This window comes from Dermacentor albipictus, unplaced genomic scaffold (assembly GCF_038994185.2).
Source record: "Dermacentor albipictus isolate Rhodes 1998 colony unplaced genomic scaffold, USDA_Dalb.pri_finalv2 scaffold_35, whole genome shotgun sequence".
NCBI classification, from domain to species: domain Eukaryota; kingdom Metazoa; phylum Arthropoda; class Arachnida; order Ixodida; family Ixodidae; genus Dermacentor; species Dermacentor albipictus.
Window position 1 is genome coordinate 1,359,551 of NW_027225589.1, and position 22,911 is coordinate 1,382,461.

At 43.0% G+C, this 22,911-nt stretch overlaps 2 protein-coding genes across 4 annotated transcripts in view; both read left to right on the top strand.

Annotated features, from left to right (window-relative positions):
- Positions 1 to 2,117: 2,117 nt before the first annotated feature.
- LOC135897254 (uncharacterized) lies at positions 2,118 to 12,956 on the top strand. 2 transcript variants are annotated; one of them, XM_065425835.1, is made up of 3 exons: positions 2,118 to 2,364; positions 10,699 to 10,809; positions 12,197 to 12,956. In XM_065425835.1, exons 2-3 carry the CDS (start codon positions 10,707 to 10,709, stop codon positions 12,928 to 12,930), a joined length of 837 nt encoding a protein of 278 aa, XP_065281907.1. In that variant the 5' UTR covers positions 2,118 to 2,364; positions 10,699 to 10,706; the 3' UTR covers positions 12,931 to 12,956. The 2 variants fall into 2 exon arrangements, with proteins under 2 accessions (XP_065281907.1, XP_065281908.1); XM_065425836.1 differs by lacking the exon at positions 2,118 to 2,364 and adding an exon at positions 10,392 to 10,502.
- A 1,544-nt stretch (positions 12,957 to 14,500) lies between these two features.
- The window catches only part of LOC135897255 (uncharacterized), a 99,335-nt gene continuing 90,924 nt past the window's right edge, over positions 14,501 to 22,911 (top strand). Inside the window, exon 1 of one of the 2 annotated variants that reach the window (XM_065425839.1) lies at positions 14,501 to 14,657. The gene's annotated coding sequence lies outside the window, so the exon portion shown is untranslated. The remainder of the gene's footprint in view (positions 14,658 to 22,911) is intronic. The other variant, XM_065425840.1, reaches the window with a different exon arrangement.

A 22,911-nucleotide genomic window follows, 5' to 3' on the forward strand; every position in this document is an offset into this window, starting at 1 on the left:
GTAGGGGAAATCGCTCACGCAATTTCACTGTCTTTTAAGTACCAGTTGCTCTTCAGACCCGCATACGTTGTCACTTGGCCAGCATGTGTGGGCAGAGGAAATTCGCTGTGCGTACATGATTAAGTAAATAGAGCCAGGTGTATATGTTTAAACACCAATCCGTGTATGGGCTTACCATTCCCTCTACTTTTCATCTTTATTGAAATGAAGATCTAAACTCCCTTGTGCACCCTACAGTTATGGTGGCTTTTCCTTTTTCCATAGGATAAAAATAATAACGATATTTTCGAAATTTATAAAGGTTGCTTAGGATTCTACAATTATCAATCCTGCAGTTCTGCTTTGATTGCTTCAATAGTATATATCAATTACTTAAAATCAATTCATCCAAACAGGCAATCCATTGCCATTGGTATTTTACGTAGAGCTGAATTGCATATCTCATTGTAGCGTTATATGAGACACAATGAATTTTCTTCTGGTTGGTCAAAATATCAAGAAATATAAATAATTTCATTATAAATGCATCACTCCTCTAGTGAAAATCGCTTTTCAACGCTGATTCACTTTGGTCTTTCAAGAAATGCCTAATAGACACTTCATTTTTCTCAAAACGTGTGCAGCTACCTTGAGCCACTACGGAAGCTTGCATCAGATAACGTATATCTGGTGAGGTGGAATCGAGAATAGACGGCCGCCTTACTGCTTTTGAGCTGTGGATCCACAGATATTAGTGGCATGGATGGTCAGAGAAAAAAACGAATAATATCACTGTTTAACTTCGGACAAAGGAGCCTCTGAAAGCCATCCCTCATTTTTATTGAATTTTGAAGCCTTCAAAACTGAGGATGTGACGCAACAATAACTTTTGCAGTTTCGCTCAAAGGGCGAAGAATTCACAGCTACCCCAAGGTTTAACGTCGAGCTTGAACTTTTCCGGCAGTGTTCTAACTATGAACCAGTGCACCCCTATTTTAGTGTTATGAAATAGAGTAGCCAACTCTCGGCTATGTTGCAGTGGCCACCTCATGTAATATGTAGAAGAAACGAAAATTCAACAGCGAGATCCCTCCTGCAATAGCATAAATCCTGCCTACTAGACCATGCAGAAAAACGCTTCCACTTCTGCGGTAAAATGTACTGACGTGTTATCAACTGAAGTATATCACTTATTTAGGGGTACACATGAACGAAGCATAACGCAATTTAAGCAAGCTGCAGGGCTCGAAACATTGGGATTAAGACAGTAAAAATGTCAAACTCTATCGGTCAATCATTATAGTCAAATGGGAAAAACGTAAGACCATACAAGTCCATATTCTCGTAAAGCAAGAAGTACGCAAAATTTATTATTGCCAAATTTCGCACCAATAGACCTTGCTACTACTTCGTGTGAACAAACGACGACTAACGCCTGCTACGTAGGACATGTGAAATACCGGTGGCTGCATGTCGCAATGTGTTGCAAACGTAGGATGCTGGCCCGTATTCCTGCATTTATACGTGTGAGTTATTGACGTGTCTCTTTTCTATCAATCACTAGAAATTTTGAGAGGCTCTCACCGTTTTTCAACCTATAGAGACACGCTTCTCAAGGCACCCTAACCATCCTCTTTCTGCAACCAGCCCGCAAGAAACAGCCAAATAACGGTACTATATGGCTCAATTGACTCCTCTGCTGACGATATAATAGCGATCACAGGCCAACATTATTTGGATCGCGAGTTTTCGCTCTTGCAGGGAAACTCAAACAGCTGAGACGAAACTCATGGGCACGCGTTGAAAAGAGTAAGAATCTCTTGGAACCCTCTTGAAGAGCCCGCAAGAAAGATGTCTATAGATAGACGCACGCTTCATAGCGGACGTCGGCCGTTAGGGCATTCGGTGTCGAGCGGACGCCACCGCGGCTGGTGTTGCGCGATTAAGAGCAGCGCGGCCCACGACGCGATACCGCAAGAGTGTCGGCGCGCAAACCGTAAACGATGTCTCGCGTCGCCCTTCTCGCGCCCGCGTCCTCCTTTCTACGCAGGCCGTGACGTAGCGAACGGCGTCCCCCGCCTCCTCCTCGGCTGTCGTCACGGCCACAGCGACCAACAAAACAGCGCCGCGCGCGGCCTGCCTCGATTGCCAGACGCCGCCGGAAAGCGTACGGGCTTCGACGTCGCTGGACGCTCGCCGCGAGAGCGTGGCCTTGCGTCGTGAGGCGCAACGGCGCAGCTTCCTGCGCGAGGCCGTCCCCTTTGGCTGGCACGCTGACGTGTCGTGCAATAGGTGTTTACATTAATAAGCCAACCAGGGAGAAAGAAACGGCTGACCGGGCTCGTAGACTTGAGAGGTTGCGCGGCCGCACAGTAGTTCACTAAGGTAAGTGCGGTTATTTTTTTTTTATTTTCGGGCATCGTGTAATACTTCATTTCAAAACTTTTCTTTGAGTCGCGATAGATATACGAGTTCACTATATCGAAGTGCGGGCAGTCACGTGGGAAATGGCGACCATAAACTCTGGAAAAGCTTACTTATAAGCCATGTTGATATGTGAATATCGCAACACGCTGAACTTGCCTGCTTGGTTCTTATGTGATATTTTTAGGTGGGTGCATGAAAAACAACATAGATGCGCCTTTGAGCACTGCTGTTAGAAGAACAGTGTGAACATTTTCAGATGAGTTTTTCTGGGTAGTTTACCTGAAAAAGCATTTTTATCCAATGAGGACAATCGTAAAAACTGAAAAAAAATTGCTATCTCACCTTACTTAATTTTCACATTAAATATAATGTTGACACAGAAGTAGTAAGAAAATTCAACATACTGATAATCATCGCCAATTTATTTGCGTAGTTTTGAGTACTACGCGCGAGCGTAATGTTGATCCTGTACAATTATTACGGCCAGCGCGTGGCAGAAGCAGAAAGCGCGCAAGGCGTGTTTCTCTATTCTGTATTATTATGCAGTCGCGTTCCTTCCCACGCTGGTTCGAATAATTCCAAACCAACTCGTCCAAAGCTACACGTTACCGAACCTGTACAAGTACTTCCTTCCTCTTTATTGTTTTACATTTTTAACAGTACTCCGCATTGTTAACTTCTGCTTGAATTATATGGCCAGTGAAGGCAAACCTATCTCCCTATATTTTGAAGGTCTTAAGCATTATTATTTTTTCAACCCCCCCATGGTTGCTCAGTGGCTATGGTGTTGGGCTGTTGAGCAACTGGTCGCGGGATCGAATCCCTGCCACGGCGACCGCATTTCGATGGGGGCGAAATGCGGTTTGGATTTAGGTGCACGTTAAAGAACCCTAGGTGGTCGAAATTTCCAGAGCCCTCCAATACGGCGTGCGTCATAATCAGAAAGTGATTTTAACACGTAAAACCCATTAATTTATTGTTTTTTTTTAATTATTTTTGAGAACCGCTGTTTATTCATATCCACGGTCAGCCTATCTCTTTTGTCAGTAGTAGTGTCAGAAAACAAAATTTATTGCTTTAGTCCCACATATAAATGCTATGGTCAAATCATTTGTGTTTGAGGTATTCAACGGATGGAATGCTATGACAGTTTCATGGGTCAGTTCAATTCTATTGGAAAGATTACCTGTATACACTCGTGCCTGGCCTATCAAGGTGGTGTCTCTATATCCCACTTCTACACTTTACGCGTTTCGCTTTGCTGCAACTTCGGCCTCGGTGTGTCTTCGCAACACTTTCGGGAAACTGTACAGCTCAACTTTGCAACCAATCATCACTTAAAGTGAAACAACATCGTCAATGTTAACCTACACTGAAAGCAATCGGAATTTAGAGTATCTACGCATTTCTGAACCTATTTTTTACGTTGTGTTGCGTTGATTGACTTTGGCATTCCTCCTCCTCCTAATTCGAAACACAAAAAAAAACTGACAATCAACCAACTTCCTTTTTCGGAATACGTCAGTCACTATTTCTGCTTTCGCGCAGTTTTACAATTTGCTCGACAATATTGGCCTACTTAAGACCGCTCGAAAATCGTCTTCATTAAAAAAAAACAAGATGTTTCAGCGAAACATGATGCATCCATTGCTCCATTAAGGGAAGGAGATATGGTGTCTATGGACCTGCAAATATTCAGGCAAACCTCTTCCTGATCACTTTAGTGACCTCTTGGGTGGGTTGCCCAGTGAAACCGACGCCCTGTCGTGTAATCAAACTAACCTGTCTTTATTACTCTCGTTCTACTGCGAGATCGGGTGATTTTTCACTTAATGGAGAAGTGACCTACCTATTTCCTTATGCTGCTTGCTAAGTAACTGTGTTGAACATTTATCGAAGGTAAAGGCCTGAGAAAAAAACAGAACATAGACAAGCAAGAACACACAGGCTTTTACTAGCTACTACCTTCGATCATCTATCTAGTGGTCCAGCTGTCGACCTCACTGTTAATCAAGGTATGGAGGCTGGTTCCCGAGCGTAGATTTTCTTTATTTTTGATTTGACTTCTTTATCCTCTAGTGACACATAAACCACTACTATGACAAAATACTTCACCCTCATGTGCGACGACTTATATATGTATATAGTAATTCAGTAGCCATAGCAACGTCTACTGGCTCGAACTTTATGACATAACTCTGTAGTCATCAGCATTTGCTTACAAGCACATGGGCAAACGCAGTGACGTGAAACCTTGCGTTGAGTTTTGTATTTATCTTTGTGTCAGCATAGCGTTTTTGTGCAGCCGCAGCGTTGGCAAGGAGAAATCCTATAGCGCCCCGCGTGAACGTAACGAGACTCCTTTTTGAACGGCTCAGGAAATAAGGGTGCCTTCCTGCCAGACAAATATTAACAGAAAGGCTAGGTCAGATACTGTGCAACGGCTGTGACTATTTGCGTTAGCACAGTCTTGTTGTGTCTACTCTCTCTAAACCTGTTCCTCTTTATTTATCGTTTTTACGAACGGTTTTATTTCTGACTTGTTCCTTTTTGCCCGCATGTTAGTGAGGAGAGGTGTGGGATGTATTACGGCCCCTGGTAGAGGGGGGGGGGGGGGAGGAGGCAGGGCAGGAGCAGTGTACATAAGGTGATAAAAATTTCCTGGCAAAAGGGCATCATAACGACTTTAATTGCTGCTCTAAATGGCAAGACAAGTTATGTCTACGGAGATAACTACGGAGTGCATTTTCTGACTTCATATCGTGAATAGAAACATATTTCAAGCTTGTATGGCTTCGCCACTGGCATTATATAATGGAGTACATAATTTCTCAATATAGCTAGTGGATAGCAAGTACATTGTACATTACAAACTTAGTACGTTTTGGGTTCATGCCCCAGCGAGAACTGGGGCACAGTGGGTGAATAAAGAAGTGGACGACGACATCCAGCTTACAAGCTACATTATTATAGGCACCAAGCCCATCGATCCGTTTATTGAGATGCTGCTACTTCGCATATGAAAAACGCTGTTCGTAGGCGTAAAATATTTAGTTACGTGTGGCATTTCACCCTGATTGCATTTAATCTTTCAATGCATAGTTTCCACACACTGGATAGGAGCATTTCAAATCTCTAGACGATTTAACTGGAGCCATAGTTCTGAAATACCTCTTAAGAAGCACCGCTTTTCAAGTTAGAAAGTTTATGTTAATCAACAGTAACGGGAAATTCTATGTGAGTTGACACGCATGAAATTGTAATTTAATTGCTATTCGGCATGTACGAAGCAAGCATAAAATTGTAAGCTGAAATCAGGCACTACGTTTGCTATATTACTGACCGCTAATGACACTGGTACTCATGACTTCAAGGAAGCTGCAGCTTGCATTATGATCTATTTACCATCTGCTTCAAATGTGTGCTTTAACTTTTCGAGATGTTGTCAAGGGCCGATACTCCATTTAGTTCTAGTGCAAGTATGAGTAGGTACGCTTTACCTCCAGGACGATCGAACTGTGAAGCTGCTAGGATCTTATTCCGCGTTTAAGTTTCCAAGTCATCCTCTTAAATTCCCAATAGCATGTACGCTGAAACCCGCAATGTCTGTTTCCTTTCTTTTACTTTTTATTTCTACTACGACAGCCTCTAAACAATTCTTGGCTCATAACCAACAGCTAAAACAATAACGAGCAACCGCTGCAAGAATGCTGAAAATGTATTGTGGATGTGTAATTTTTCGTGTTTAGTTTGCATCAGGGGCGCAATAGCAGTAAGAAGAATTTTTTTTTATGTAATCTGGCGAGAACAATATTTAAAGGCTATTTAATGTTGCATCTTTAGTTAGCAGCGGCTCGATCTACACGACGAGTAAGAGAAGGTACAGGAGAGAGTGCTGTCCTATCATTTCTCTTATTTCCTGTGTAGATTGTCTTGCTGCTAACCAAAAATGCAACATTACCAACATGACCGTTCATTCACCCTATTTCATGCGCTACGTTTTATTGCAGTGTAGAAGCTAATTTTGTTACTTTATTTCGTCCTGCTGCACAGTGAACTACCTGTTTGTGCTAACTGTGTTCGCCTTTGCACTTTTCTGATCGTCGCAATAGCATTGAACTCTTCGCAGAATATTTCACCGATTACAATGTTTCGTGCTTTGTGTTCTCAAATCAACACACTGGCCAGGTGTTTGATATCCAGTTCCGTAGGCTACTTCTGCGACCGCCAGTGTCTATTTGGCTCACGTGTAAATGCGCAGAAAGCCGCGTTCTGGTCAAGTTAACAATGGAGCAGCAACCTGCTTCGGCACAGGTGCTCCATATCTTTTTTGACAAGTGAACGTAGCATCCAAAGCAACAATACTTTTATTGTTTGCTTGCACGGTGTACGTCTTGCTGGTTCTCGCTATATGCAAATTTACCTGCGACAACAGTTAAATATACGGCACTAGCACTGCTGCGCCCACCCATCCTATCCAATGGCCATCGCCATCATGTCGGTGCCGGTATTGTGTCATCGCTGTCGAGATACCTCCTCTTCGTCATTCTCGCCATTTATCCAAAGAAATCAGAACGCTGCCCAGCAGCAGCAATTGGATTGCAACTCATGAACCCATAGCAATGCGTAGTTGCAGGTTGAGTGTCAAAACCACTGGACTATAGCGTAATAGGCGAGCAATGGCATCTTCACGCGTATATCGGAGACGGCAGCAAGCGATACAGAAGCGGCCTAAAACAGCGCTGTTTGGATTCAACAGAAGTATGTTTTTTTGGAAAGTTGCATTGTCGGTGTGAATTAGTTCAGAGCACAGGGAATTTTCAAGCCTGCTGGCTTGCATAACGGAGGGGCCAGACGTCTTTTTCATAAAAAAAAGGCAGTAATTGAGGAACAAGGTAATATTTCCTTTATAGCAGCAACGATGCCTCAGTGTATTTATCAATACTTGGTTTCTGAGACATCATTTCGATACCGCGTGGATGAAATCACTGAAGTGTCTGTCTTTGATTCGATTTCTCATCGGCTGTGAAAAGCATTTGCACCCATATCGGAGATTTGGCTATAGAAAAGTTAAATTCCGGTGTTTTGCGTGCCACAACCACGACGTGATTATGAGACGCGCCGCATTGTGATACTTTGGAATAACTTTGGCCACCAGGGGATCATCAACGTGCACTCAATGCACAGTAAGCGGGCGTTTCTGCATTTTTACCACCTTCTATATGCGGCTTCCGCTGCTGAGATGCGATGCCGCACCCTCATGCTTACCAGCGCAACGCCAGTGCACTACGCCATCATGGCGGGTGGGTTTGCCTCCAAAGTTTGTCACGTTGCCAAGCACTGAATGTGTGCTTCACGCCGTCACAAATCTGGCATACTTGGCCACTGAAAGTACAGTGAAAGTAGCATTGAGTTATCAATTTCTAGCCAGGTGTAAAGTGTACAGGTTAACGGGTTCAGCTCATTTCCTCGATATTGCGTGTGAAACGTGGATGTAGTGCGTAAGTGCTTATGTTTTTTTCTTGCGTGTATGCATTTATGTATGCGCGTACGTGTGCATGTGCGCGAAAGAAAGGAAAAACAATAATTTCACCAGACGCTTTGTCCCCGTCATTGTTATAGATAGAGCTGCTCTTAGTAGTAATGATGTTGTTAAGTTTCGTTGCCTGAACCCGTCTGGCCAACATAGCATTCCCGTTAAAGAGGGCGGTCTTTTTTTTTTGCTTCTCTTATGCGATACTCGACGGTGCCCGTATATTTTCCAGCCTCCATTACTTAGCTCCGGTAATATTCCAAAATCTGTAAAATCAATTGAGGCTCTTAAATTATACTTCAAAGTAAATGTACCGGCATCATGAATGCTCAATTACGGACTGTTATGCGAGTGTATACTGCAGTGAAAGCAGTCAAGTCAATAGTGCGGTCGAGGGAAGGTGTAGGGCTAGGTGGACAAGCCCCGGACGGGACCCCTACGAATAAGCAGCTTTGATTCGATGTTCCAGCGCGCGTCACTGCGTCACACAATGCCGCCTTGGGCGGGAACATAGGCGCCCGGAACCGCCCGGACGACCAACGCATTCGGAAAGCAAATTCGCTTTCGTAGTAGTTTTCCACATACGTGATATTTCCGCTGCTTCTGAAGTCCGACTAGAACCAGTGAAAATTTTCAATAGCGAGCAACGACGCGACAACGAACAAGATAAGAACACAATGAATTTGTATTTTAGCGGCCAACAGTGGGCTCGGGGTTTGCAGTGCTTAGCGGCACTATTTCTAGAACGCATACGAAATTTGGCATGTCAAAGTGCCACCATGCAGAATCTTTTTTAATGTTTACGTGCATTCATGCCGCAAGACAAGCTAAAATGGGAGCGTGAACCTTTCAAAATGTTTCCCACTATCTAGAGAAAATGTGAGTTAAGAACTAGAAAAGACTGCCAAGAGAAATAGGGGAACCGGGGGGGGGGGGGGGGAGGGTTACACGCCAAATTGATGCACTGGGTGCCCGGGAGCCGTGTAACGCCACTGGCTAAAAGCACATCTATGTATGGAACATGAAGTGGAAGTGGGTTGAGAACCGAATGCTCATTTTCTTGGCAAATCTAAATTACTACAGGACTCCGAGGGAACTCAAACTTTTGTTGCTTGAACTGGTGACGTACACACAGAATAATTTTTAGTGCTCCCTGTTCTTGCGCTTTCCTTTTTTTTTTAATGGCCCTTCGCATGACCCAGTGCACATATTTCTCTGCAAGGCCGTGGATCAACTTTTTCATACTTTGAGTACTGCAACGCCTGATTTCATTTCAATTATGCGCACAATGAATCTCTTAATATCAGTTCTTACGTGATATCAAGCGAAATTTTTGCATCCCATGGTTAAACGCTTTGCTAAACTCAGTAGTTGGTACGCCTTCTCAGGACTTGTCATCGGCACAGAAAGATACAGAGAAGCATGCCTGATGATTTTTAGTCATTAGGGATGCGTATAGATGTAGGGCCCTTCGACAATTTTTATTACGTCTACACCATCATCGTCACAATGTGCAGGGTTTTCAACAAACAATACGAAGCTCCTTCAGAGCTTTTCCGTTGACAAACCACCACTGGTGTAGTAAATGTGCAGTGTTCAAAGAGTGTGATCAATAAATGTTTATTCAAATGGCGAAGCTCTGAAATTTGCATCCACAATGAACCATCGGCAGTTTTCATCGCATAATCTGTAACTTATGCCGTTTACTGGGCAACAATGGTAAATTATATTCGATATTTACACGCTCTCCTCTGAACGACTCAATTGTGGAATAGTTGGTTAGCTATGGAAATGTACGTGACCATTACGAAATGTGTAAGGCGAATATGCAAAGCCAATATAAGAAACTTATGCTATATTCACAATGGGTAACAAACTAGACCAATTGGTTGCCCCTCTAAATTTTTGCAAAGCTCTGAAGCTCACTGCCCAGCCGGCACTTGCTGATATCATGCAATAAATGCAGGTTCACTGTTCACAACATTCCATTACAAATGCGCCTTAACACAAAAAAATATGTACAGTTCGTTGCCTGCCGTCACCTACAGGTACTTGCATCAACTCAAACCTTTCGTATCTTCATTTCGAAACAAACACGCGACGTATTATTCAGGCCACGAAGAGACACAATGGAAACAGCTCCAGAGGAAACAGGGCAGCATTTAAGAACGCCATAACGGCGCCCCACCCCGTTGCTTTGAAATGTTACTCTCATCCCAGCACGGGCTCTTCTACCTCATCTGCCTTCTTAACCTTCTCGCCCCTTGGCCCTCTCATCGTTATATCATTTTTTATAGAGCGAGACGTAGTGGCCGTTCCACCTACTGTGCTCGTCGCGTGCGGGGGCTTGGGGGGGGGGGGGGAAGGGCTCTCGATGTGTTTGCCGAGCTGCATCGCCTCAGCGGCACACACAGCACTTGGCCCGGAACACCCTCGTCTGCTCTTCTCGCATGGCCGTCATACGCGCCGCAGACGGTCTGCAGACGGCATCTTGGCTCCGGAACACGGCCACTCTTGAGTCCACTAGAAAAAGGGGTGCCCTTGAAGCCGCCATAATACCTCAGTGCGACGTCGCATTTCTGCCTAATGTGTCGCTCATGAAGTTTTAAACACTTTTGCCTTTGCCGCATTATTGTCGCCTATATGTCCGGAATTAGAGAGCTTGAATTAGGCAGATACTTTTGATAACTTCTGAGGGCTGCAGAAGTTTCGTTTGAAGCGTCACAACTGCTTAACGAATGTTGCTATTTTCGTTTCAGGAAAGATCATGGCTTTCCACGCGAAGCTGGTGTCGTCAGCTGTCTTTGCACTTGCCATCCTCGGCGTCATCGAGGCATCGTCACAAGCCTCTTCGCAAAAGGATTTACCAGGTAAGCATTCACTTCCATGCACTTTCCTTCCTGTCTCATTATTAGCGATCTACATATAAATCTGAACGTACCCATGTACATTGATGGATTTATTTCTTGATTTAGAATTTGTGCACCCACGGGCATATTATGAAGTAAACAACAAGACACCAGAAGCTTAGTGCATTAAGAGAACTTACAAATGTCATTTGTGCATCGCAAGCTACACAAAAAGAATTATGCAACCAGTACTGGCGCCTTGAACACATTGGTCTCGTTAAACTCAGCACCAAGACAGTGTAAGCTTCTATCTTTACAGGTTTAATTGATCGCGCTCAAAGTGTTCGCAGGCATATATAAAGAAACGTTTCTGTTTCAGTTGCCTTGCTTGAGGCCGCCCGCTTTATACTTTAGATTTGAACTTCCTACATGTCTACATGTCTAGAAATGTTTGCAAACTAGTTGAAGAATTCATCCATTGTTTCATTTCTTTGACAAAAAGTTGATTCACTCACGAATAATGAACCAAATCTAACTATTTAATGGTATTGGTAATATTACTATTAGTTTTTTTAAAGGTGTATAGGTTGATTTTAATTTTGACAGTTCATATGAAACGCATGCACCTAAACAAATCTTTATGGCACTGTCTGACAGATCTCACGGATGATTGGGGTGTCAACAATACAAGTGTACCCCCGTGCGCTCAAAAAAAGTCGATGTTCGGCATTGCATCCTAAATACTATTGACGCTGCACATCACCTATCGTAGCTGTTTAAAACTGGCAGACGGAGATATGTATCTAAAATGCCTGGAAACGTGATTTCATTCATAGCTATGGAATTGGAAAAAAATTGTCTATTCTTTTTTTCATCGATGGATAATTATTGATTTGTATAAAGCTGCATGCATGATAAGCAGTCGGTATTCGTCCTTTGCGAATACGCATCCGGTATGTGATTACTGTGGGAGAAGGAAAAAAAATGGATTCGCCAAGTCCCAGTCATGTTCCCCAAGCCAGCGAATGTTTCTCGAGCCCACTAAGAAAAATGTTTTATTTCATCTGTACTAACAGGCCCTGCTAAAAACACAATACCTATCTGATGCCATAATCATATCTAATGAAAAGAATAATCAAGCGCTTAATATATTTTGGTGTATTTTAATTGTGACCGCCAGCTTTAGCAAAATATATTTCGTTCTTAAATCATGTGCATATCTATACCTTCAAAGCAGGTAACTTTCTCGCAATATTGATTGATATTTATCCACGGTCATGGTAAACGACGGTATTTAGTTTCACTCTATTTTTCCCCAAAATTTCTTGGCACAACCTGCCTGGTCCTCAGTTTTTACTTAGAATTTATGTATACATTCTGGAACTTCAATACATTACTTTTCTTGCAGAATACTGCTCAAAAGGAGGTGAAATTGACTGGATGGCTGTGCTGAGCAAGGGCTTCGAACTTTACCAGAACTACGCCTCAAAGCAAGCAGCCTCTCCTGCGCGCTCACCTTTAGAAGACATTCTGGCAGCCGCAGTTCAGCAGAAAAGTGACAATGCAGTGCCAGCGGAAGAGAGTGGTACCGCGACGAAGCCTGACGCCAAAGAGAGTGCGGGCACTCATCAACCGGACGTCACGGCCGCTCTCCTGAGCTCGCTACTTTCGAACCTGGGAAATGCCGATGGCCCATCGAAGAAGTCAGCTGAAGCCGATCCAATGGCAGGACTCAAGACAGTGCTTGATGGACTGAACGCGTTGAACGGCAAAGGTTCATCTTCCGGAACTCCAGGGGCCGGATCTATCGATCTGTCTAAGCTTGCGCCCTTGATACTTCAAGGACTACCGTCTCTCCTTGGGACACAGGGTAGCGGGTCGCAGACAAGTGTCCTGTCTCTGTTGGGCTCGCTTTTGGGAAACCAGCAAAGTGGCAAAGGTCTCGAGAAAATGTTTTCTCAGGTACTGAATACCATCTTCAGTCCCGACAGGAAAGGAAAGGAGGGCGGCGTTGCAGATGGTTTGGAGCCAGCTATCTCGACTGTTATCGAATCCCTCCTCAAGGCTGGCTTTAAAGATGACGCTTCAACGAACGATGCACCGAAAGACGCAGAAAAGTCAACGCTACGAACCGAACTATAAGTTAATAAATTATTTTTTATTAGTCATGTCTTGACCCGCACACAGGTACGCTACATGGAATCGTGAAGAAAAGGTTTTTTTTTTCTTTTACGCTTGTTGAGGCAGAATTATTGCACGTTTTCGGAATATTAACGCTACGGAACATTTTAGGAAATGCAAGTGAGTAGGCGTAACATCAAAGACTCTCCTATCTGAAAGACTATTGAAATGAGCGATATCGATTTATCGTTAATATACTGCAGAAGATTGCGAGGTATGGTCATCTACAACGTATGCACTAGCCGACGAGGAAAAGCTTGGATATAACTGAGTGGAAAAACTTTTGTCATTTGCATGCTCCTTATCCCTTACTCTAGTCAGGCAAAAATATCTTAAAAGAAATCAAAATTGTGCACCTGTAGAAATAATTTATTAGATGAAAAACAGTATTTTATAAATAATATTAATAGACGCCGTTTCAATCAACCAAGAAATTTTCAGTAAGCAGCACCTGTCGGTGAATAGCTTCACAATATTTATCATCAAAGTCAATGTGTGCAAGCCAGGCTATAAAAATATACGCTGATCCGCAACTACCATGCGGTGGAGCCCCTGTTTTTGGGGGCTTCTTCAGCCTATCTTGGTCCTTCGCGCTGTTCCTAAGGTGCAGTCAGAATAAACGCAATACTTGCACAGTACATCATTTCATACGACTACGATACGACTCCTATGTTCTATTCTGAGCATTCCTCTTTTTCTTCTTTTGCTAGAAAAGAAATTGAAACACTTCGAGGGCTCGTTGCGTTGTGTTGTAATATTGCTGGCCGCATCGTAGGAAAGGCTAGGCGATAAAGTGACAACTGTAAACGCCATGCAAATATGCAATTCTTATGGCGTACGAAGCTATTACACTCAGAATGGCTCAATTTAATACTAAATAACGTTAGAAATAGGCAAAATACGATGCAAGAAACTAGCATCTGGCCGTGTCAACCATGTATGCTCTATATGTACAGCTTTTTTCAGCATATTTAGTAGAAAAAATACTTGGTGAGTGTAAGAGGACGCGCTTACGGGAGTCTTAAATGAATGGCTTATCGATTCGTCGTCTGCTTTTGCTACTCATTCGCACTGAGAACCCTTCAATAATGGTACTGAGCAAGACAAAGCAAGGTTCATTAGACACCACGAATCTTTATTTTTCCACCTCGTTATACAATGATGAAGTATTCTAATAAAGTATGTTTAAGGGGATAGCACTTAAACATTGCCAAATTCTCGCTTCAACAATCGCAAAGAAAAGAAACATTCTCGCAATATTGTTGCCAGGATCGAGCCAAATGTATAATCATAAATGACAAAGAAATAAAAGAACGGCAACAAACTGTGAGCATCCACACACCACACACACACACACACACACACACGCGGGCGCACGCACACACACACACTTTCACACACCAACGCAAACAGGTGCGCCAGCGCCTAAATGCGCAAATGAAGTCTTAAGTAACCGAGCGCCATCTGTTACTAAAGTGGCTAAGGTTTGCTTCAGGCTTCATTTCACCGCCACCAGGAGGCCACAATTGGAGTAGGGCAACAATAGGGGACTGGGCCATCCGGCCAGCAGGAGCCGCGTAAGGAAACCAACATTTCGGAAATCGCGAGCTGGCACGCCTTTCTTCTGGCTCTTGCGTGTGCCACGCTCGGCAACATCGACTCTACGGCATGGTGCGTGAAGCTTGAGTGTACGTATCCTTTTCCTTTCTTACGTGCACAATTCATTTGTTGCATGAAGGCCGGCGAAACAACGATTGTTTTAACCAGGGTTGCAAGGGAGAGCACAGTGCATTGAAGAATGCCGCAAAGTTCTTGTATTGTGTGCCAGTGGACGTGGCGCCTTGTGTGGGAATGGCGCCTACGCCACGCTGACAAGCCTTTTCCAACAACTGATGCTGCCTACGAGCTGTATCGCGAAGCGAAATGAATTGTCAAAAGCAATATAAATAATGGGCCGGAACTACGCGTGCTACGGGAGAAACCCGCCTGTGCCCCTAGAAGTGGTGTCTGCAATTTTTGCAAAGCCTCCACGTAGTACCTCATGAGACAGCCGTCGCGTGAATGGCACACGATGAGGTCGCTGTCTGGAAAAGCTGCGAAAATATGGGAGCCTGCACAGGGTCGTGCATTTGAACTGGGTGACGTCCCGAGACCTGTTGAGCACCAGGCCATACAGAGCTTGCTGCACTACGACGGAGCTGTTTATGTTCTGGCGACATTAAAATGTACAAGTTAGGCTGCCATTGTGCAATCATACCATGGGAAAAATCGTGTTCATGATCTACGCCGACCGCCAGCACGCAGTGAGAACAGTTTCTTAGTAAAACATGCAAATTATGTCAATGACCCCAGTGCCTTATCCAAAATTTTCGCCGCTGAGTTTACATCAAGGTCCTACTGATGATGATGATATTTACATTGTTACCCGTTTCAGCGGCTGTTTTAATGCTTTTAATTAGATTAGAGGTCACATGCCTATGAACATGCTACCAGGACTTCTTGATATTGAACCATGTACTTGTTTATCTTCATCGGGTGACCACGTTTCACCGCCAAACAAATATCGCCGAGCGCAGGACGCGCCCGCATGTATCGGAAGTTCCTGGAATGTTATAGATGGTTCCATTCGCAGTCTGTCACCGAACGTTCTGTAATCTGATTGCATGTATGCGCGATGCGAATAGTGTAGAAATTACTCTGGAACATCCGACGACTGATGTATAAAAGCCGATGCGCTTGGCCCGCTGCTCAGATTTTCGACGATCGCCGAGTGTGTTCGCCGGTATCGTTGTTCTTTGAGTGTAGCCTGCTTTTGAGGGTACAGGTTCACCCAATAAAACGATAGGTTTGTTAATCACAGTTTCACAGCCTTCTTCACCGCCACTACCACGTGACAATATAATGTTTGCAACATTGCTGCTTTGAGCAAACATACTTTTTTTCATTAGGTTGTTATTAATGCTAGTAAAGCTTTGTGTGCATTCTATTTCAAAAACACATTTATATACTCTTATCCCGGACACCACACGTGACTGGAAGCACCTTCCCGACAATCTAGTTTCTATCACTGATCCTGCTTCGTTCAGATAATTTTCATTTGCATCTTTTTTTTGGTAACTGACGGTGCCATATAGCGCGTCGCTATGTTTGTATGACTCAGTTTTGTTTTGTCTTTGCTGTTCCTTTTTTCTACCTTAATGTTTTCTACATTACTGTTTGCTCTTTGTATCTTTCTGTAACTTACCGTTCGTTTGTAACCCACTCTCCAAAACGATGCATTTGACTTTGAGCGTATAATAAATACTTAATGAATAAATAAATAGACAGTGATGCTAGTCCCAAATCCATGAACTCCTCCTCCACCAGCACTGAAAAAAAGAAGGAACACGTATGGTGAAGAAACGCATGGTCTAGTTATAAATTGACACTTCAGATGTCTCTGTGTATGTCGTTGGCATACAATTCAGTACAATACAAGTGAACACATGTATTTGGAGAGGATCAACTACTCGTCTCTTCTATAGGACAAGGTATGTGAGGAAGGCCCCTTGCGATCGGTACAGTTGAGCAAAGAAACAGAGCCTCTGTGCATGAGGGGCTGGTCACCTCTGCGCATCGGACATCGTTTAGTTACCACTAAAGCTTTTTTTAATGCATGATTCTGGTTCAACGCTCTATGGATGACGCGTTACAACTATTTTCCTGCCAAAGTTCTAATGGGGCCTTTTTGAGGGGTCCTTTGAAATTGTTGAGGAACCCATCGAGAAAATACTCTAAATAGAGCGCCATGGCGGTCGGTGCCCTGGTGGTGTAGCCCCGTTTGCCCATAGGCTTATATGGCCCTCCGTTCAACTTTTCAAAGACACATATGACATCCATCAGACGTGCACGCCTGGATACCCTACCATCAATGTCCCAAACATTTGATCCTCACACGAACAGTTGTCCTCATGAAGGCTTTGTCTTTAAGTTTCCTCGTGACAGAATTGTCTTTTCTCAAATTATCAAATTATTATCCGGAACTATGATGTGAGTAGTTATTGTGTATATTGCGCTTCCCGTATTTCCTAGCGCCATTTATTTTGGAAAATTAAGGTAAATTATTATATGCTACTAGTGCCTAGAGGAAGCCCTGAAAGAACGATGGTGCCGTACGCGCATACATGTGCCCGCGATGTTACTGATATTGCTATGTGGCCGTCCTGTCGTTGCATCTGCCTCCCAATGAATGTAGTATTCATTATAGGAAACGCTGTGACGAAGGTCTCCCTATGTCCGTACAATGTACCCGGCATGTCCCGGTGTTCTCTAATGCACATGAATGAGGCGTCCGCAGGACACAGCAAGTGCGCCCAAATGATCAGGCCATCAAGGACATCCGCTGAAAAAAATTACCACATCCGAGCGTTATTCGTATTTTTCAGTGTATGAATGAAAAATATCGTCTGTATGTCATTGTATAGTTACTAGAAATGTAGTGATTTCTCGCACGTATGGTCGAAAGAAGCTTCTGGGTGAAGAAGTGACCGGCGCAGTTAGCGAAGAGACGAAAGTGTCGGACTGGATTGATTCGTTTCACCAATGAAATTGGAAGTGTTTTCAGTGAGGAAATTGGCACGAACATCGTTTCGGCCTTGGTTTTCACGAACCTGCACCTTTTTCGGTAAAAAGCCTGAGCAGCGTTATTAGCACATTGAAATAAATTGCTGAGCATATTAAACTGAAAAGAACAACTTACTGAAGGCTTGCCACTTCTCATGACTCGCTCCAGCGCACACAAACACAATCGCTTGTGGGTAAAGTTTTTGTTTTGTTACTTTAATCTCTAGTATATCAAATGCCCCTGTCCGTTCCGAGCACCGTTATTATTTCTTAAGGCAAAATTTTAGTTTATACCAATTATATGGAAGGATAAACATAGAGGAAGTAAATTTGTCACATTTAATTTAGACAAGCCGTTTTACAGTAGGAAAATGGCAGTGTAGAAAGACAATGTCAAACACAAGTGCAAACACAAGTACGAGGAAAGCAACACGAACGCGTTTACTGATTTCACTGTAAAATAATGTGGACCCCTAAAAGTGAAAAAAGGGTGTAAATGTGTCTAACTCACTTCCTTAGTGTGTCTCTTATATAACTGGCAGCCTAAAGGCGTGAGTTATAGACACATTTACACCCTTTTTCAGTTTCAGGGTGTAAATTATTTTACAGTGTTGTAAAACCCAAAGCAATGGACGCCCACATGTTTCCCATAATGGCTGGGCAGTTCTATATATGCAGCCTAAAGCGCTTGGCACACTCACAGCTTCAGGTGAAGGCTGCTGTGACGCCATCGGCCGAAACCCATGCAAACGTGGGTTTTCATAAACCTACCTAATCCTTCGTCCCACTACCCCCATGATTCTTTCTTTCACTCTGTGCAAGTAGCGTCGTCTGTAATTAACATTGGCACTCTTTGTTGAGCTTCACAACAACAGCAGGCGGCGTGTTGTTGCTGTTTTTAAAAGACCCTCTGAATGCTGCGTTTCGAAGCACAGAGTATATTTTATTCAAGCGATAGATTCAGGCTAGCAAATTGTTTCTTGTAGAATCATTCAAACAAACAAGCATCCAATAAGTGCTTTAGAGTCTACATTGAGATGTTTCCAAGAGCATCTTTTCAATGCTCCGCTGCCGAACGCTTACCTGCTACTAAATTCACTGTTTCAATTGAGCTAGTGTGCAAACTAATAAACAGCAAAATTGCTCATCAACGAACACGTTCTTCCTGGAAGACAGTCGCTACTATTATGAAAGCCAGTTGACGGCGCCCGTGCCGATGTTCGCTTGGAACACTGCAGCAAGGGACGCGAGAGTACATGCAGCCTTTGCGGGCGGGTATTTGCTTTTGTATATCTGTATTCTGGCATCTGTTATGGCCGTTCGAATAGTGATGCTGTAGTCAGTGTTCTAACTATACTGTGTTCACTCGGTACAACCCAAGCGCAACATCACATGTTCGTCTCTTCATGTTTTTTTTTTTCATATCTTGCAAATTCTTTCGTTGAATGTGGTTCCTTGACACTGGCCAGCCTTGAATGGCCCTAATTAATTTAGAATAATAGCTTTCTGCGTGACAGTTTCAGTCTCCTCGGCCAGCAAGTAAATATAGTGTGACGATTAGACAGCGAAAGTGGTCACACAGGACATCACAACGACGGGAGGTGTTTCGCCTATTCTAGAAGAGTGGGCCACTCGCGTAAACTATCTCTGAACAGCTACTTTCTGTAGCTGCCGGCAGGCGGAGACACATGTCTGTGCTTATGCCGTAGCGCAAGCAGTTCCAGACTCTGTAATTGACGGCAAATTTGAATTTACTTTTTAAACACGGGGATTGACCGCGCCAAGTGAGGCCTAGCTTGAACAACGCACAGTGCAAATTGCGATCTTTCTGCGAAATTTGAGCTCAATAGTGTAGCTGGGAGGGCCAAACGTTATTTCAAACATTTTAAGCGAAATGGGCATGTCTCGGTATCAAGGTGCTATGTCCTGAAATAATAGCACGCTGTTGAAGATAACGGCTCCCATAAAATACTAAACCCTTTTGGTAAGCCTCCAGGTTTCTGCCCCGTAGGTGAGTACTGGTACGAAAAGGGTTCTACTTAAATTGAGGACGACGCGACGATCTATGGAAAGAAGAATCCTGGGTGTAATGTTAAGGGAATAATAAGGGAACAGATTGGGTGAGGGAACAAACGCGAGTTGGCATCTTAGTTTAAATCAAGAAAAAAAATGGGCAGGTGCAGGACATGTAATGAGGAGGGAAAGATAACCGATGGCCATTAACGCTTACGGAGTGGATTCCAAGAGAAGGGAAGCGTAGCAGGGGGCGGCAGAAAGTTAGGTGGGTGGATGAGATTAAGAAGTTTGCAAGGACAACATGGCCACAATTAGCACATGACTGGGGTAGTTGGAGAAGTATGGGACAGGCCTTCGCGCTGCAGTGGACGCAGCCAGGTCCATGATGATGTTCACATGATACTAAAAGAAGATTGAAAAAAAAAATAACCCAAGCAGTTCAGGGAACGCCGCGATGTGCCGCATAATTCATTTCTCTCACAAGAAGCATCTGTGAAGCTTTAGGGAAAGGCTAAACGGAACGTCACAGTATTTATTTATTTATTTATTTAAAATACCTTACTGGACCTATGGGGACATTGTGTAAGGGGGTTTAAAAAATTAAAAGCATAAAATGAAAAAAGAGTAGGCAGCCTTGTGAACTCTGCTACAAAAGATATGTCCCAATGGAGAGCTCATCAACATTGCTAGAAAGATCAAAACATGAAAAAGGAAAAACTGAAGTAACAAAATTCCACAAAGGTGGACTTCAAGGAAAAAAACACGAGTAAAATAACGTAAGGCCCTAATACTAAAAAGTACAATACAAGAAAAAGGAACAGATCAAGATATACAATCCTTCAAGAGATATTTAGCCAAAACGGCGCAAAAAACTAATAATATATACAGAGCATACATGTGAACACGTGACGCAGCACAAAATACCAATTCATAAGAGCGAGAGAGCAATGCATCATTAGTAGAAATAAAAACATCGCAAGAAGTTCTAAGCACATTGCCAAGTGCAAGAAACAAGATAAGGTGGGTTGTCCGTGCTGTTATGAAAAATGCTCGTGTAGGAGATGACGAAATTCTTCTGTATCTGACTCGGAAGCAATGTTATCAGGAAGATTGTTTCACAAGACAATGGCCGTAGAGAGTGCGGAAAAGTTAAAAGCATGTGTTGTACCTAACATGCGCGCAAAACTTAAGTGATCATTTATTCGGCGAGACGTGTTTGAGGTGATCTGGATATGAAGTGAGGATTGTGTGGCATTATAAACATATTTGTAAAACAAGGATAACAGAGTGATATTACGAAGAGCTAAAGGCTAGAGGGAATGATGGAGTTTTATTTGCGTTACGCTGTGGTTGCTATAATTACGTGAAATGAAACGGGCAGCTTGGTTCCGGACTGATTCAAGCATGTCGATTAAGTAGGTAGGATGTGGGGACCAAATGGATGCTGCATACTAGATTTGTGGTCGAACAAATGTCCGATAGGCGAATTTGCTGATGTTGTAAGGCAAATCACCCAGATTACGACGTAGGTAACCTAATATCCTTGAAGCTTTTGCTCAGATAGCTGCAAAGTGGTCTGTCCAGGAAGTTTTGGGTTAGGTGAACACCCATAGGTGAACACGATTCTGTATTATTGACGTTGTATGAGAAATGTGAGTTCTCTTGCTTACGACTATTAGCGGCGAGAATTAGGAGTGGCGCCCTCTCGCGTGTGACGTCACGGCCAGGACGCCGCTCGCTCCGTCTCGCTCGGCGGCAGCGTGCGCTCGTTCCCTTCGTGTATGCTTGGGGTATGGGTTGGTCGAGCCGTACGTACTGAACAGTGGCGTAGCCAGAAAGTTTGTTCGGGGGGGGGGGGCTGCGCCACTGGCCCCATGTGTGTCTGTGTGTGTACAAATATATATATATATATATATATATATATATATATATATATATATATATATATATATATATATATATATATGTATGTATGTCGGGCCCGTGGCGTAGTCAGAAATTTTGTTGTTGCATTTAAAAGAAAAAGTTTAATTCTAGTGACTACTGGTTTCAAATTTTTTTATTTGGGTGGTCAATTATTTATTAAAAATTGGCCAAATCGAAAATTTTCAGACAACGAAACTATCAAGTTTAAAACTCCGTGACTCAACAATGAAAAATGATATCACATTTCTGTGAATTGCATCTAATAGTACATCTACAGCGGACAAAATGGATATGTTACACATGAATCTCAAAAAAATTTAGTATTGTGGAAATACGGCTTGTGCAGAACCCTTGTACACAACGTAACCAATTCACGTAAGATACAAATTGACATAGCAAACTTGTCCGCTTTGACTGTTATAATAGATGCCGTTTACAGAACCACAATGTCTGTAATTCATGCATAGCTATTAGTTTGTAAACGTCATGCTTCTATATTTTCAAACTTTCAAATTTTTCAAAATATTTTAACATTCAGGCCCTAAATCGAAGTTGTGTTTCCAACAGAACTAGGATTTAACTTTCTCTCTCAAATGCAACGAATTTCAATAAAAGCGATTAGCAGGATTATCTAAGAAAAGGGTTTCTGCGTTTTACAAGTATTTGAATAGGCCGCGTCGGATTGGGCCCGAGCTAAAGCTTCCTCTTAAACAATTTGTCAAGGGATCAAATCCATGAATAATAACTGCATTGTCATTGCCAAAGATTCTGCAAACGAATTCTTGAACGCTACGCGCAGACAAAACAATAAAATATGTATTTTTTCATAAAAGAATATACTCGTATGTGCCAAAAATATTGCCCAAAATAACTGATATCAATGCTTCCATATTTTTGTCTATTTAAGTAAAGAAAATATCACACGAACTATAGAAATATATCAGTTCGAAACCAGGAAAGCAGTGCATGCCACTGATATGAAAAATTAAAAGGCAACGAACTGAACAAGTTGAGGACAAATGTGTTAATGAAACTTTGTCATTCAAGAACCGTGCTTACATTCTTGTATATATGCAATGGCCAGTAAAAAATCTCAATGACGCTGTAATTTGTTTTAATGTATTACGCAGAAGCAGCTGTCACCGGTCGTGTATTGTAATTGCACCGAAATCAGTCGCAATAGAGGGCACGTATAAAAAGCAGGAATTCTGCAAGATATACGAGGGCAAGTCAAATGAATGTGAGCCAACAATGGGGCACTTCTTTTAAAAGTAGTCTTCATGAGAATTTAGACATTTGTCCCATTGACTAACGAGTCGCGTGATTCCCGTCTTATAAAACTCCTTGGGTTGCTGCTTCAAAAAGTCTGTATCTGGTTCCCTTGAGCTGTTTTTTCGG

Coding starts and splice junctions, on each gene's coding strand:
- LOC135897254 (XM_065425835.1), top strand. CDS start 10,707: ATGGCTTTCCACGCGAAGCTGGTGTCGTCAGCTGTCTTTGCACTTGCC. Junction 10,810..12,196: donor TTCGCAAAAGGATTTACCAG/GTAAGCATTCAC, acceptor CTTTTCTTGCAG/AATACTGCTCAAAAGGAGGT.